Below are 16,415 nucleotides of genomic sequence, written 5' to 3'. Positions count from 1 at the left end.
CAAAAAAAATAATTGAAAAATTGCTAAGCTTAAATCTGTATGACTTTCAGGTAAAATCCAAAATTCAATCTGATCATCTTTTTACCTCCACTATTTTTTTTTTGAGATCACCATGGGATTATATAATATTCAAAATGTTATAATGGATTAGTTATAATGTTTTGCTAGCCTCATAAAAGAATCCTAACAATCCTAACATTTTTTAAGAAGGTAAAATTTACATGTGAAGCAAATCTAAAAAGAATCAAACATCTTCTATGGTTACAAAACTTTCTATAATTGCGGGGCCATAGTAAAAACTTATAGGAATACTTTCTCGTGTAGCTAATGTGGTTGAAATAATCAATCTACAATACCATGGTAAAATCCCAACATTTTCTCTTTTGGTATTTTACATCAACAAAAAAATTATAAGTTGTTTACATTATACAAAACTAACTACCATATATCAAATGATATAAGGTATAAATAAAATGTATCTATTGTTCAAAGCTTTGTCATATTTGGCAAATACGCATTTAATAGATTCCCTCTTTCATATGTTATTGAAAAGATTCTCAATGGCACCGATATTTTTTTAGATCTCAATTAGTTACCAAAGCTTTAATAATAATACTTTTAACTTTCAGGTGACCAAAATTTTCTAAGAAGGTGAATCTCAATAGATCAACTAGTCACAATAACACTAGACTTTTTTTATCCTAAGTTCTAGAAGAAATAGCTATTCCAATCCCTCAAAGACACGATCAATCTGACCTTTTTCGGCATGATGCTCCAATAAAAGCATCACCGACTACAACGTAGTATAATTTGATTACCACCATTTTCTTATCACTGCACTCACATAGATTTATCATCGAAAAATTTATATTATTATAGTGCTCCTTCACCATCATAAACTGCTACAGCTTCCCATAACTGCATAGAAATCCATTCTCAATGCGTGTAAAAAAAAAAAAAAAATGCGTGTAAAAAAAAATAAATCCGTACAAAATAATCTTTGGCCGATACTGTACCGTTATCTTTCTTATTTTGTTTATTACTAGTTTTCTTCTATCTATTTATGTACTTTTGTATCCATATGTTTTTTAATCTGGCAATAGTATAATAATATCTCTTTATTATTTATTTTTTTACCCCAGAAGCTGTCGGAGCGGGGGAATAGGACGAAGGTAATTTCCTAAATAGGAAAACTATAATTGTTGTTAGAGGTTTTCGGGGGGAAGATATTAACAAAATATTTTTTGATTACATTTCTGAGGAAAAATATTTGGTTAAAGCCCGCCGCGCAGCGCGGGTTTCTTGCAAGTGTCATCTCATCCATATCGGAGAGAAACCAGCGGCCGTGATTCGGTCACCACGACTTGGGGGGTCCTCTGCAACCCCTTCTTTCTTCTCCTCCTCGCCACCGCTCCAGCCGATGCCGGAGACCGATCGGGGGGCCCATCCAACGGACGGCCAGAATGGGCCGCCGCCCAGCGACCCACCAGCGCGCGAGAAGCAGGAGATCTCCGACGGCACGGTGGCCGCCGACGCGCCGTCGGATCAGGACGACGGCGTTGACGCGGCGGTGCCTCTGGTGAGCCCTACCTCGAACCAGCTCACGCTCCTCTACCAGGGAGAGGCCTACGTCTTCGAATCCGTCTCCCCCGAAAAGGTTTCATTCTGTTCATTTGTTGGTATTATGTATCTATTTTCCCCAAACATTCTGTCTTTGGGAGTATTTTAATTAATTTTGTTTATGCATTTGGACGTCGCAATGGGTGGTTTTCAAGTTTCAACTTGAATTTAATGAGATAAGGTGAAAGGAAGTAACCAAAAACTATAAAAAGGGAACATGCTGAAGGATTTCTTGGACGCTTTACCAAAACCAGTCAGTTAGCTTTATTTGGGAACAACGATCCATCCATGTATTCAAATGCATGCATCCATGTCATCTATAGTAAGCACCAGGTGTACTGGTCAAGAAAAGGGGAGAAAGGCTAAATGGTAGTGAATCAATACTGGACCCTGTGCACTGACGGGATGCGGGGGGTTTTGCTTGCTTGTTAGCCTAACAAAATCAACACAAGAAACTTATGTGCTTCTATGGCATTACTATAATACTTCCAAGTATTGTTTGGAGGAGATGAGCAGCGCCTGAACAAAAAAATTCATTAACCTATTTTGCAAGAGGTGGCTACAGAGGGATTATCTGTAGGTTGCAAAGTCATAGAACTAGCCCTGGGAGTGTTGGAAGCTTGGAACTCAAACAAACAAGGGGAAAATTAAAATCAAGCAAAGTTTAGCAAAAGTCTCCATCTATATTCTTGTTGATAACAGCCATTAGCACAATAACTACCATTACAATGGTTCCAGAGACTTTGTACTTTACCCGTATGCATAACGAGTACTAAAGAACAGTTGTTGTTTGTTCCTTTTCCTGTTTTAACTACTACTTTACTGCAGGAATAGCGGCTGTTCTACCTTTTCGCTGCTGTTTAAATTAGAAGTAGAATTTGACTAGCGCATTTTTTGGAGATGTATGACTCCCTGAGTAGAACTGCATGCACTGCTTGAGAGTTTCCTTTTTATAGTAGAATAGATTGTATAGTTTTAAATTCAAACTTTTAGGTTAGTTGAAAAACAATATTTAATTCTATAAGTATTGACATAATCACAATGCTCCACTATTTTCACATTGTTATCCCGTCAAAGGCTTGACCGGGCAAATAACCGCCAGAATAGCAGTGACCAGTTATTAGAAAATATTAGCATCAATTACATTTTGTTTATATGGATGGAATGGCAAAAAGTGCTCTTTGGCAATTTTGATAGCTCTTCAGTCAAATAGTTGTAATCCTGTCTAAACTCTAATTTGCACGATTCTTGAACTGTGGAAACCTTAGCAAGTCCTCTAGTGTATTTAGTTTTGGCTTCTAAATCATTAAGTTATTTAATTAATGATTAAATTTATTGTCTGTTGCTTTTCCTTAATGGTCTACAACTTCTAATGAACAACTAGGACTCTGAACCCACTTTCTAAACTTGTAAGGCAACTAAGGTAAGCTCTTTAAATGCATGTTATAAACTAAAATTGTTATGTTGCTTTAATTGCCAATCAGTTGCATATCTAGTTAGCCTTGCGATGCATCAAGGCCATTCTCAAGAGATATCTTCTAGCATGGCCATTAGATAATCAGGGGCATTAAGAGCTGCTACTGGGTAGGGTGACTCTTGTGCCATATCGGTATTAAAAAGTAGGATATTATAAGAATTGACAATTTAGCTCTTCCAAAGACAGAGAGGAGGTACTTTTCCATTGCATGCCAGTAGGTTCGTTGTACTACTGGTAGATCCCAAGATAGAAGCTCTCAACAGATATGGTAAAGTAATGTACATGGTCTGCCGTACCGGTCCGTACCGGCCGGTACGGGCCGATACGTACCGGTCCGTACCGGCCGGTACGGGCCGATACGTACCGGTCCGGTCTGGGACCGGTATCGGATCAGTGTGGAATCCGGTACCGGTAGTTTATTGTTGAAGAACCGGTACGGGACCGGTTCGGACCGGTATGCCACCGGTACGGACCGGTTCGGACCGGTACGGGACCGGTTCGGGACCGGTTCGGACCAGTACGGGACCGGTTTCGTACTGGTCCGGGCCGCCACCGGTACGCCGACCGGTACCGGTACGGCGGACCTTGGTAATGTATATGCTGCATGAATTCTGTTGCATGGTAGTGTTTGGTACGTGATGTGTTTGAAGGGCTTCTGGTAGTTAAAATCATTATAGGTAGTCAGGTACCATAGTTAGATATCCTTAAGTTGTTCAAGGGGAGTGTATGTCATAATCATAAACTCACTTTATCTTGATGATTTACGGCATCTGATATGTCTGCTGCATATAATTTATTGTTTTCTCACCTTGTAAGCTGATTATCCAATGTTAGATCCAATTTGGCAATTGGATTACTGGATCTTATATATCAGTCAATGCTCCATATGAACGAAATCATTGCAGTTGAAATTTGTTTAGAACAATTTATTTTATCTTCAGTTTAGCGATTCAAATCATATCCAGAGGAGAACTATCCATTATGACAATCTGTTCCAGTTTATACTTAATTTAGTATTAAAAAAAGTATTTTATGATAGTGTGAGCAAGCAAACTAGTAGTATATTTAATTCCTTGAAATAAAATTTTGTGCCAATTATTTTATTGTGATTACCTATGACTTTTTAATGTCATCTCATAAAATGGTTTAAAAAGGGTGCTGTTATTATTTCACCATTTAAGGACATAACAATTTAAGGACAGTCCAGTCATCCTTTATCATGTTGGCAGGACTTGACATAACAATAAGAAACTACACAACTAAGGGATAGTGAACTTGACACAACTAATGGATAGTGAACTCGAGTTTTTTTTTCCTCCTACTCTTTGTTCTTTCTTTCTTTCTTTCTTTTTTATGACGTTCAGATCTGTTTTTATAATTTTAAATATATATTAACACATTATTACTAACTTTAATAAGTATAGGCATTTTTTCCTAAAATCCTCTCATTAGAACTAGCATTGAGAACATTCTGTAGAGTGGAGACATTACGGATAGCTTAATCCTGTACTCTTTATGCTACTATCATTAATTTTCCACTTCAGATTTACTTTGAACCTTTTATTTGTGCATGATCTTGTATATTAATAATGTTCTGTGAGCTTACTGCCCCTAAATGGCAATTTATTCTGCCTGCCTTCAACTTGCAACATTTTGAACATGTGCTTCTTTAGTAACATTTTTATGCTGCAGGTGCAAGCTGTGTTGTTACTATTGGGAGGATGTGAAATGCCTTCTGGTACAGCTGGCATGGCACTATCCTGTCTGCAGGATGATAGGGTACTAGTATTTTGGTTGAATTGCATTATTTTGTTTGCTATTTCTAAATCAGTTTTGGATGATATTTTACAGTACACAACTATGCCAGCAAAGAGGATTGCTTCGCTAATTAGATTTCGAGAGAAGAGAAAGGAGAGATGTTTCGATAAGAAAATTCGATACAATGTCCGCAAGGAGGTAGCTCTCAGGTATCCACAGGGTTTCCTGCATTGAGCCTGTGCTTTCCTTTGTTCAGGTGTTCTATGTTTTCAGCTCATTTTTCTAATAGCTCACATCATGCTTTTTCTAGAAGGATTATTCCATAATTGTCTACGAGGGAAGGGAAAAAAAGGGACTTGCGTGCTGACTCTTTCCTGAAACATAAGTTCTGTTGTAAGGTTTGTAGTAATGCAACTATATCTCTTTGTGAAAACTGTCTCACTTATCAATGACATAAGAGGAAGTGAAAAGGGCTACCTAGAGAAGGTACACTGGAATAATGATAGCTTTTCTAGCATATAACTTGTCTAAACTAGGTTTATTATTTCAGTTTCACTAATCTAATTTGTTCTCTACAAACTGGCCTTGAAAATGCCTATTTGCTAGGTGAACGTATGGAAGAAACTTTGAGGAAACCAAGGTTATTGCCTAAGGAGAAGAATACAAGATCTGCAAAATTAAGGAATAAAAATCAGTCATCTTGGGCCTGTTTTAAGAAATTCTCCAAAGTGATTCTCATGGCTTACAATGTTTATGGTTTGTGATGCAATTAAGTTTGAAGGTTGAGCATCGATTTTGAGCAGAAGAAAAATTTGGGAGTAAAAAAATGCTAGGTTTCTATGTTGACTTTGGCATAATTTTAGTTAGTTCTCCTTTATCTTAGTTTGAACTTAAGGTGTCTAGAAAGGTTATTATGACTATTTTAGGAGTCCGGCTGAATGACCGTTGCTATTAGATCTCACTGCATTCCTTTTTATTTTTGTTTTATTTTGCTATTTCAGTAACTGCCTATTCCAATGCAGCAAGAGAGGGTCTAACCACCTAATTTTGGCTCCACCTTAAGAAAAGAAGGGACTCCTAAACTCCATATGGACGAACTACAGGGGATCTCCTGTTCCTCTTAGCTGTCTAAAACATAGGCATATAAATATAAAATAAGAAAAAGTAAAAATGGAATAGATGAGAAAAGAAAAGAAAGATGGATAAGGATGCTGGGAGGTCACCCCAAGCCATCCATCCATTCTTCTTTTTACATTCGGCTATTCAGGGCAATCCTTTTTTTCTTTTTCGCTCTCCACCATAGGATTTATTAAGAGTCGTATTGTCCTTGAATTAGATCAGGGTTTCTTGTATTTTAAAAGGAGGAATGAAGTTGTATTGCTATTATTATTACATTAATGTAATAAAGTATCGGACTCTTTCTTGTTCCTCTTCCTCTTTAATTTCTTCTTATCAACTTTTGGCTGAGTGGCCTCAGTTAGGGCTTGTTCTTCTCCTCTGGAGCTTCTCTATGTTCCTTACAAGCAGATTTTCTGCAATTTATCCTGAAATTTCAGATTTTGTTTGAAATTCAGATTTGAACTGAAATTTCAGATCTTACAAATATTGTAGATCAGCCATTGCGGGACTAATATACTCCAATTTGTGACTCTTATTTATGAAATAGAGTGATATGCTCTAAATAATGATGGAGATATTGAGCAGCTAAGATTAGAACACTTTGTTTTTTGTTTTTTGGTAAAGATTAGATCATTAGAACGCTTTGTTGAAAGATGTTTTTGGACTTAGTTGGAATGAGTTTTGGGTGTTGAATAACTTTTTCTAAGGAATTGGTTTGTGTCAGCAGCAATGCCACTATGTGATGAATCATATGTTAGTGGTTAGGATAGTCTGCTTCAACATGTTGATTCTCTACTGGATCCTAAGTCAAAGCTTATGTTGGATTCACGAGAGCTTCTAAATGATCTGGTGACAAAAAAAGAAAAAGGTTAAATCATGGTTATCATCTTTTCTAGGTTTCTTTGTGAAAAAATATATTACACATAATGATATTTGGATAATTGAAAAATGAAAATGGAAGTAATTACATATTCATTAGCTTGTTCAGTAGAATTTATATAAAATTTTATTTTTATTGAGTTAATTGATAAAAGAATAAAGAAGTGGAAATATGAGTTTCCAATGATTACAATAGCTTTATTTTGTTTAGGTATATTCTTTTTGATTTGCATTAGGTACTTATTTCTCCTATGTGATTATTGTTTGGAGAAAAATTGTATAGTGAGTTATGACATGAATTAATATCTAAGTTTAAGAATTCTTATTCTCAGTAATCTTAATTCTAGGATCCTTTATCCTTTAGTGTTTGATGCAACAAGAAAAGAAAGAAAGGGAAATTTGATTGATGAGGTTGCACTTTGAAGATTAACTTGCAAATATAGGTAAATTGGATTGAAGAACCCTTTGGTTGGTGAAGGAAATTCTCTGAAATTTTTTTATTAATATGACAATAGGCTACCATTACAATGCATTAGATGCATATTTGTAGGATATGGTCCCCTAACCATAATTCAGGTATTAAACCTGAAACAGAATTATACTTGAAACAGGACTCGACAATAAGAAACATACTAGAGTTATTCTACTACAGATATGAAAATTAGCTAAAATTCAATGTTATCTCTAACAGAAAATCCATAAGAAAATCTGGCGAAAACCTCTGAATCCTCACTCACTGGATGGAAATAAATCAAATATTTGCTTATTAAAGTCTTCACACGTGAATCCACTGGCTTTTGCAATGCTTGGCATGGTCTAGCTAGTCATAGTACCTGCTAATTGTACCCTGTGCTGCATTAGTGTTGCTCCTGTTTTGAACTCTGAAATCATATTTCCATGATTGTACTTGCTCTTGGATTGACTCTGTTGGATCTTCTCAACTCATTTAATTGAAAATCCATTTTATATTTTCATCATCCGCATCTACATTGAGTTATATTTAATGTAACTAGGTACAGTGCACCTGCAAATACACATGTATAATTGCAAATGAAGCAGCAGCTATTTTGTATAAAAGGCATCATGAAAACATTAAGCGATCGTTGTTCAATTTGAAATAAGTATAGTTAAAATACAAACTTTTTGTGCAAAACATTGAAGAGACCATTACATAACTCAGTCTTTTAAAAAGAAAATTGCTGAACAACCCTAGTTATAGTGTTAAAATTAGTCTACTTTGAGTATGGTAACAGTGGGCTTTTTCAGATGTATGGTTGCCAAATTGGTTAAATTAAGAACTTTGTATGTTGACTTTCTTATGTGGTGCCATAGGCCCTTGTTTATAGATTTTGAATTGTACATGGAGAAAGCTAATATTCAGTATTGGATTGTAGCTTTCATTTGTCCATTGCAAAATGTAATCAAAGAAATTCAGAAGACTTGGAGCTCATGGTTAAAGAAGTTGGAAAGTATATGTCTTTGCTGCTATGGTGCAGAGCTTTGGCACACAAAGATATATCTGCTTGATGTTTGAATGATATTGTGGGAAAACATGGTTTCTTCTTAATAAGGAAACTGTGTGTGTGTAATAATAGGAAATCAGGGAATCATTGTATTTATGGTGTAAATTGTTATGCTTTATTTAGGAAATTTTTGTAGTTATGACAATCCCTTAATTGTGGGGATCAATCTCTTAATTGTGGGGATTTAAGTTGAGATAGTTTCCTATTTTAGTTAGTCTCCCTAAGTGTATAAATTCAAAAACTGTACAGCATATTTGAATTAGAAGGAGAATAATTTTTTTTCAATTCTTCACATGGTATCAGAGCTTTGAGCTCTCTGGAAATTACCCATTTTTTTGCTTTCTTGGCCTTCATTGCCGCCTATTTTTAAATTCCATTTACAGCTGTTTTCTTTCTCTAATTTCCTCTCTTCCTCTCTTCGGCCACTCTTACTCTTGACCTAAACAGATCTCTTTCTTGATCTTCTCATCATCTCTAATCTCCAACAGCCATGGCAGAAATCATAGACAGCACCAACACTTCTGAGACACAGAATGTTGAAGCAAATTCTGCTCCTTTAGGAGATTTACAGAACCTGCAGATGGCATATAGATTGAATGGAAAGAATTACCTGAAATGGTCGCAGGTGGTCCGAACGTTCTTAAAAGGGAAAGGCAAATTGAGTCGCTTGGTACGGGAAGCAAGTGATCCTAGATTTGTTGCTTTGGATGAGGCGGACTCTATGGTGATGTCCTGGCTATGGTCTCAATGCTACCGGAGATCAGTGACACATGTATGTTCCTAACCACGGCGAAGGAGATATGGGATGCTGTTGGACAGACTTATTCCAAGGTTCGTGATGCTGCTTAGATTTATGAGATCAAGATCAAGATTTCAGCTACCAAGCAGGGAGAACATACTGTCACAGAATATGCCAACCTCTTGACAAATTTATGGCAAGAAATGGATCATTATCAATGCATTAAACTGAAATGCAGTGATGATGCAGCCATGGTGAAAAGACTCGCAGAGAAAGAGAAAGACAAGATTTATGATTTTCTTGTAGGTCTAAATACGGAGTTTGATCTGGTCAGAGTATAAGTTTTTGGAAAGGATGATTTACCCTCATTAAATGAGACTATTGTGATAATCTGAGCAGAAGAAGGACGGAGAGGAGTAATAGTGGAACTTCAGGCTGTTGAGGCATCGGCTATGGTCTCAAAAGGGGCAGGTTTTAAAAATCCCACCCCTAACCAACCGACTATGAGCATGAATGAGGGACCGAACCTGTCTAAAACCACAAGCAGGGATGCCTTATAGTGTACATACTGTAAAAAGCCTTGCCACACGAGAGAGCGCTGCTGGAAGCTTCATGGAAAGCCACAATTGCCCAACAATCATTGGACCATGAAGAATGGACAGCAAAGGGGGCAGGCTCATATGACTTACACAGCCCAGAAAGGAGGACATGCCACAAGAGCAAGGAGAATTCAATAAAAGTGAGATGGAGAAGCTGAGGAATTTGTTGGGGTCCTTGGAAAAGCCTACTACTACAGGTGCTTGTTCCGTAGCACTCTTAGGTAAGGATCCTTCCCCTTGTGTCCTTAGTGTCTCAAGCATAATCTCTTTTTTGGGTTCCTGAGTCATTGATTCAGGGGCCACAGACCATATGACTCATTCATCACACAAATTCATCTCTTACAGTCCATGTCCTAGCAATAAGAAGATAGCCACAGCCGATGGTACATTAATAACAGTTACTGGCCAAGGAAGTGTTTTAATAAACCAGACTTTGAAACTTGACAGTGTTCTTCATGTTTCAAAACTGTCCACTAACCTCTTGTCCATACATAGGCTCATAAAAGATTTGAATTGCAGCATTACTTTCTTTCCCTCACATTGTGTATTTCAGGACTAAGGAATTGGGAAGATGATTGGACGTGCTAGGAAGGAAGATGGACTTTACTATCTTGAAGAATCAAGCGGGCAAAATAGATCTAAGAATAATTTATCTTTGTCATTGCTTTCTGAGTTTTCATTTTCAAATAAAGACAAGATTTGGCTTTATCATCTTCGTCTAGGACATCCTTCATTTGGCATTCTTAAAGTTATGTTTCCATTGTTATTTAAAGGGATTAATGAAAAACTTCTTCATTGTGATATTTGTGAACTTGCAAAGCACAAACATGCTTCTTTTCCTATAAGCAATAAAATAACATCTATTCCTTTTTCACTCATCCATAATGATATCTGGGCTTCCTGAGCCGAACTTGGGTGGCTTAAGCTGCCACGTTGTTCCAAGCGGAAACAGTTATAGGAGCTCTTTAATATGTTGCGTGCGTGCATCCTTCCGAGGCGTTGCTGGACGGGATGGAGGCGGGGACAATCATTAATGTCCCGTCCTCTGAAGCGTGTTGCATGATGGAACACGAGGGGTCAGTTGTTAATACCCCATTCTCCGACGAGCCTTTCACGATGGTCAGCCTTTAGTGCCGCGATCCGAAAAGATTTGCTAAGGGAGCTTCTGAGCTTGCCACGCGGCGAGACCCGGCTGCTTGATCGCTTAGGTTGGCCGATCAGAGCCGTTGGAGTAGGCTATATAAGGCCTAAAAGGGGCCCTAGGGTCCTCATTGGACCTCTTTTGCCTCCGCTCTTCTTCTTTCCGGCTACCATTGTAGCTGTGTTCGAGCTTTTCTTTGGGTATGTTCGGAGCTCCCCGGCGTTCTTCGCGGTGAGATTTGCTCTTGATTCATGGCGGTCCTCCTTTTCTCGGTTATCTCCTTCGGCGAACCCTCGGAGAGGTATTTTATCCTCCTGGCGACTTATCGCCTAGTCCCTGCGCAGCTTGCTCCGAACTCGTGGAGGATGATCATCGGGTTCCTCGTTGTGTGCCTTGCCTAGAGATTCCCCACCTCGATGAATGTCTTTCGGAGCTACTTCGTACTGAAGACCTGCTCTGCGGATAAAGGGTGGTGGTATTTCTCTCCTTGGAGAGACTGCGTACTTTTTCGAGGTGCTCCTTTCTCCATTCATGGATGGAAGGAGTTCTTTCTTTCCTCTGAGCCATCATGGGGGTTCGACCCGACCTAGGGCTCGCCGCAGGCCTCGGCAAATAATAAGTCTCCTGAGTTGTCGCGATCCGAGCAGGAGACTTTGGACAAGCTGCTCGGTTTTGGAGAGACTCTGAAGCTTCCCGATTTGCTCAACGAGGAAGCTTTGTTGAATGTGGGCCTGAGCTCGGCTCATCCTGAGGGTAAGAGTTACAAATTTACAACACAGTTTTTTCACAGACCAAAAATATTTAGAGGGCACGGACAACTTTGGAGTTTCGGCAGTTGTCGTAAGAAAAGTATGAATCCAGGTATATCATACATTAGGAGGACATTTACCTAGTATTAGATGGTTACTAATATGGTACTATCTTATATATAATTTTTTTCAATATGTTTGTAGCTGATGGTGGATTCATTTTGGTTTGTCTATGAAAAATCTTAAGTGGTTAGCTATCCGAATTCTCTCCTAGACGGTCTTCTCGAGTAGCTGTGAACGTAATCGGTCCACCTTTGTCCTCATCCACAACAAGCAGAGGAACCGTTTGATGCAGAAGCGCTTCAACGACCTTGTATATATTCACTACAATCTGAGGTTGAGGCTGAAATGTATTCAAAAGAAAGTGGAGCTAAAGTACACAGATTCAATCCATAGTGCTTTTGTTGATGATGAGGATGATTTTATAATCGGATAGCTTGATGAGCGAGGATTGCCTCCACGACCGACAAGTTTCGTAGCTAGCGAGGCTAGGATCGACGCAGGACAATGGGCAGAAAGCAATATTTCACGCATCCTTCCAACTAATCAGCCAGAATCACATTAGAGCAGGTCACTATATGACTCCTTGTCCGAGATATCCTCTCGGAGATATGATTGAGCGATGCTTAGACAAGGCCACTACGCTACTCGGTCGACTCGATTAGAAGGGCGACATACATTCTGCCAATATAGCCAGGCAGAGAGGGGCACGAAGGTAAGCAGGCAGCGAGTAGCATGAAGGGTAAAAAGACAGCTGCTCAGCACATCAAAAAAGAAAAACAAAAGGCAGCTGTAGCCTCAATAGAGAGTATGGAGGAGTCAGTTTACTCAGATTCAGAAATCAGGGGCACCAGTTCTGGTGGTCATAGATCTGCTGACCAACAAGTGGAGGATATGAGATCACTGTTTATGAGACAGCTGCAGGATGGTTTTTGATTTATTAATGAGTTCCAGTTTATGCATGCTACACAGGATAGGGACCATGATGCACGATCTGATGGAGCCCGTGAGGATCCGATTGCATATAGAAGACGGGCTCCTCGAGGTCATTCAGGAGGACACGATGCTGCTACAGATGACTTCGCACGTGGAATAGGATCTATAGACGTATCAGATTTCGAGTCGTATACTGGATCTTATTATCTATAGCCACAGGCAGCCTATGGCTCATACAGATACAGATATGGATATGGTGTGTTTGAGGCATTTTATGGATCGAATTTTGTTGTCAATTTATTCGGATGGGCCCCTTCATAGCCGTTTTATCAACTAGTATATTAGCTAGCGGACACCTCTCAGAGCTAGAGCTTCAGCGAGAGATCCGAGAGTGTTTATAATCTGGAGCACATTCTTTATGGGATGAACATATAAGACTACAATGTCATTTAGTTAGAGGGGTAGGCTGATGTGCCTCCTAATTATGTTAATAATCCGGATATCTATGAGAAGCATCGCTACTCGACGAGATTGTAGATATCGATATCTATGTTGTACTTTAAATATATACAATTGATTGTATTATTTTATATTTTTTACTTCATTACTTGATTTGAGGATATTTCATGTTGCTTTTTATAGCATGCAAAATTTTATTAATTATTTTATGTTTTGTATTATTTTAAACTAATAAGATGCATTATTTAGGTTAAATCGAGACTATTGAATCATCAAAAAATATTAAAAAAATATCAAATTAGACTTAAAATTATTGAAAAAGTTTAAAAATATTGATTACCGATTAAATCAACTTGATAAACTTTATTGCCGGAATCGTTTCGGTCCGCTGCCGGTGCGGCTCGGTATGCCTTGAATCGCCTTGTTTGGGACGGTTCCGTCGACCTTGTTCAAGACCTTCGCCTCCTCCTGTGCTCGGACCTCAACGATGAGAGGCATCGAAGGTACGCGCCCTTCCCCCACCCCCACCCCCCATCCCCCTTCTCTCTCTCTCTCACACACACATGCGAGGTGACGATTATGGTTTTGAGCTCCCCACCCCCAATGACAAGGGCTTTCGAGCCCTCTCTTTCTCCTTCCACTCTCTCTCCCTCTCCCTCCCTCTCCCTCCCTTCCTACCCATCACCCTCCCCTCCTCTCTCTCCCTCCCTTCCTATCCCTCTCCCTTGCTTCCTCTCTCTCTCCCTCTCCTCCCTCATGCTCTTCATTTCAGAACAGGGGAGAGTGGTTTCAAATCTTTTTTTAATTTTCGAATTTTGAATTGAAGTCGACACATCCTTTGTTGACTTTAGTTCAAGATCTATACCGTACCATGCCGGTCATCGATCGACATGGGTCCCGATATTGATTCTGGGAACCTTGGTTTGAAGAATTCATTTTAACATCATAACTAGAACATAATAGAAGTAATAACATATATTGTTATTATGTTAAGTTTTATAGGTAGCCATGTGTTGCCCAAGGTGACAACCCAAGAGGGGGGGTGAATTGAGTTTTCTAAAAATTATGTTCCCTAATTTTTACTTTGAATTGAATGCAGCGGAATGATAAGATGTTATTTACTTAAGCTCTAGGCAATTACAAGTAAAGTAGTGGAAAATTAAGCTAGAGCAATTATACTATGGCCTTAGGGTGCAATTGATCTAAAATTAACTTATAGTTGTATGATCAATTTTAATCTATGTGTATGGTAAGAATGGAGAGGAAGCTAAGCAAATTCTAAACAATCACTTATAACTCTATAGAAAACAATGCTAGAGATATTACACAATCAAGAATGAATGTAAGGCATGAAATACAAGAGATAAGGCATCACAAACACAAAGATGTATAGTGGTTCGGTGCACCCCAGCACCTACATCCACTCCCCAAGACCTCTTGGGAATTTCATTATAATCCCTCAGATTACAGCCGGTTGTTTTACAAGCTCACAACCCAACTTGTTGTTTTGCGAGATCACAACGAACTCGGTCGGTTTTCACAGGCTCACCGACTAGAACCAACCGATTGTTTTCCCGGGTTCACAATCAAACCCAGTTGGTTTTCCCAAAGGCTCACCAACCACAACCTTACAACGATTGTTTTCCGGGTTCACAATCAACCCAGTTGGTTTTCCCAAAGGCTCACCAACCACAACCTTGCAACGTTGGTTTTCCCTTTGGCTCACCAACAAACCTTAACCCCTTGATTCAATCCCTTGATTGAATCAAGTTACAAGATATTAGAACAAGAGTTTAAATCAAATACAAGCTTCTCAAATAAGCAAATATAGCAAATATAAACAAGCAAAGTAAAGAGAAGAAGCCCTCAAACAAATTTGTAGATGAAGGAACTCGGCTTCTTCTTTACTTGACCCTCTTCTGATTTTGCACGAAGTAGAGGATCACCGAGGCAGTACACAGTTGGAGAGGAAGCTTTGGGATTCACTTGGATGCTCTTCTTCTCTCTCTTTTACTTTGAATGGCCCTTTTGTGCTTTTGGAAGATTTCTCTTGTAATCTCTTTGAAATCTCTTTCCTAAATGTTCTCTCCCACTTCCATACCTTCTTTCCTAGCTCTCCTCTTGTTTTTATAGCTTTAGAGGGAGTGGAAACAAAAATCTAGCCGTTAGAGACAAAAATAGAGCCGTTGGAATCAAGAAAAAACTAGCCGTTATGCCTCCCAGCGTGCTGGAGTCGACTCGGCTGAAGTAGGAGTCGACTCGGCTGAAACAGGAGTCACTTGTGAATAGTAGTCTGTCGGCACTGTAGCTGGGAGTCGACTCCGCACTGTAGCGCTGAAGTAGGAGTCGACTCGAGCACTGTAGTGCTGAAGTAGGAGTCGACTCGAGCACTGTAGCGCTGAAAATCAACTCTCTGTCTTTTTGTTTGTTCTCAGTCGGAGTCGACTCGTAGAGTATCGGAGTCGACTCGAGCACTGTTTCTTGAAACTCCAGAGTGCCAAGAGTCGACTCTAAACTTCCAGGAGTCGACTCGAGGACTATTCTTTTGAATCTTTCTTTGAATTTGCTCCTCTAACTTGAATCATTTGAACTTGAAACTTGGGTCAATAAAGTGTAGCTTTCTTCCAACTTTTCTTGAGAGCTTTTGAGGCCTTCTTGTATTTTTCCAACTTGCTATGTTCCTTGCAAAACAAATTATCTTTCTTCTTGCAACACAAACATTAGTATTTATACTTCAAGGTTTTGTGATCATCAAAATCAATCTTTAAATCAATCTTTGGGTCATCAGTCTCCCCCTTTTTGATGATGACAAAACTTGGAGTATATGCAATATAAAATATATTGTGTTCTAGAAGTAATGCATAGCTAAGTTGTTTGAAGTAGAAAATATATATCTTTAAAATATACTTCATGATAATGCTTTAGATTTAATCAACTTAACATAATCAACACATAAAGCATTATGAGCATATACTTAGATATTTCTCTCCCTTTTTGACAACATCAAAAAGATAGTGAGACATTAAGCACAAAGAGAAGAATACTCAAATATTTCTTTTTCTTTTTGTACTCTGATTTGCATGTCAAATTATTGCAAGAATATGAATCATATAACTCAAGACAATAATGTTAGAAAAAGATTAATGAGCATAGACTAGAGCCAATTAAGATAATTTCAGAGGAGAACACATCGAATGTGATTCCAAAGATAGTTTTCAAATCAAGTGTAGGTGGAATCTTTCTTAAGTTAATTCAAGAAGTACCACAAATGATATTCAAAAAAAGCACGAATGGAAATCTAACCTCTCTTCAATAATAAGTATGAAAGCTTGTTCATTTAAGATCTTTTGCCCAAT

General features: G+C 38.6%; 1 protein-coding gene across 3 annotated transcripts in view; it reads left to right on the top strand.

Moving 5' to 3' along the window:
• Window positions 1-1,264: 1,264 nt before the first annotated feature.
• LOC103697790 (GATA transcription factor 19-like) overlaps window positions 1,265-16,415 on the top strand; it is a 38,252-nt gene continuing 23,101 nt past the window's right edge. Inside the window, exons 1-3 of one of the 3 annotated variants that reach the window (XM_039118807.2) lie at window positions 1,299-1,657; window positions 4,790-4,876; window positions 4,949-5,064. In XM_039118807.2, the coding sequence (XP_038974735.1) occupies window positions 1,421-1,657; window positions 4,790-4,876; window positions 4,949-5,064 (440 nt within the window). In that variant the 5' untranslated portion in view covers window positions 1,299-1,420. Of the gene's footprint in view, window positions 1,658-4,789; window positions 5,065-16,415 lie in introns of all 3 variants that reach the window. The other 2 variants (XM_039118806.2, XM_088721677.1) reach the window with 2 other exon arrangements.

This window comes from Phoenix dactylifera, chromosome 5 (assembly GCF_051530095.1).
Source record: "Phoenix dactylifera cultivar Ajwa chromosome 5, Ajwa_hap1_PhDact_Kaust_v1.1, whole genome shotgun sequence".
In the NCBI taxonomy this organism is placed as follows: domain Eukaryota; kingdom Viridiplantae; phylum Streptophyta; class Magnoliopsida; order Arecales; family Arecaceae; genus Phoenix; species Phoenix dactylifera.
Note: the sequence above shows the minus strand (reverse complement) of the source record. Positions and strands in the feature narration are given on the sequence as shown.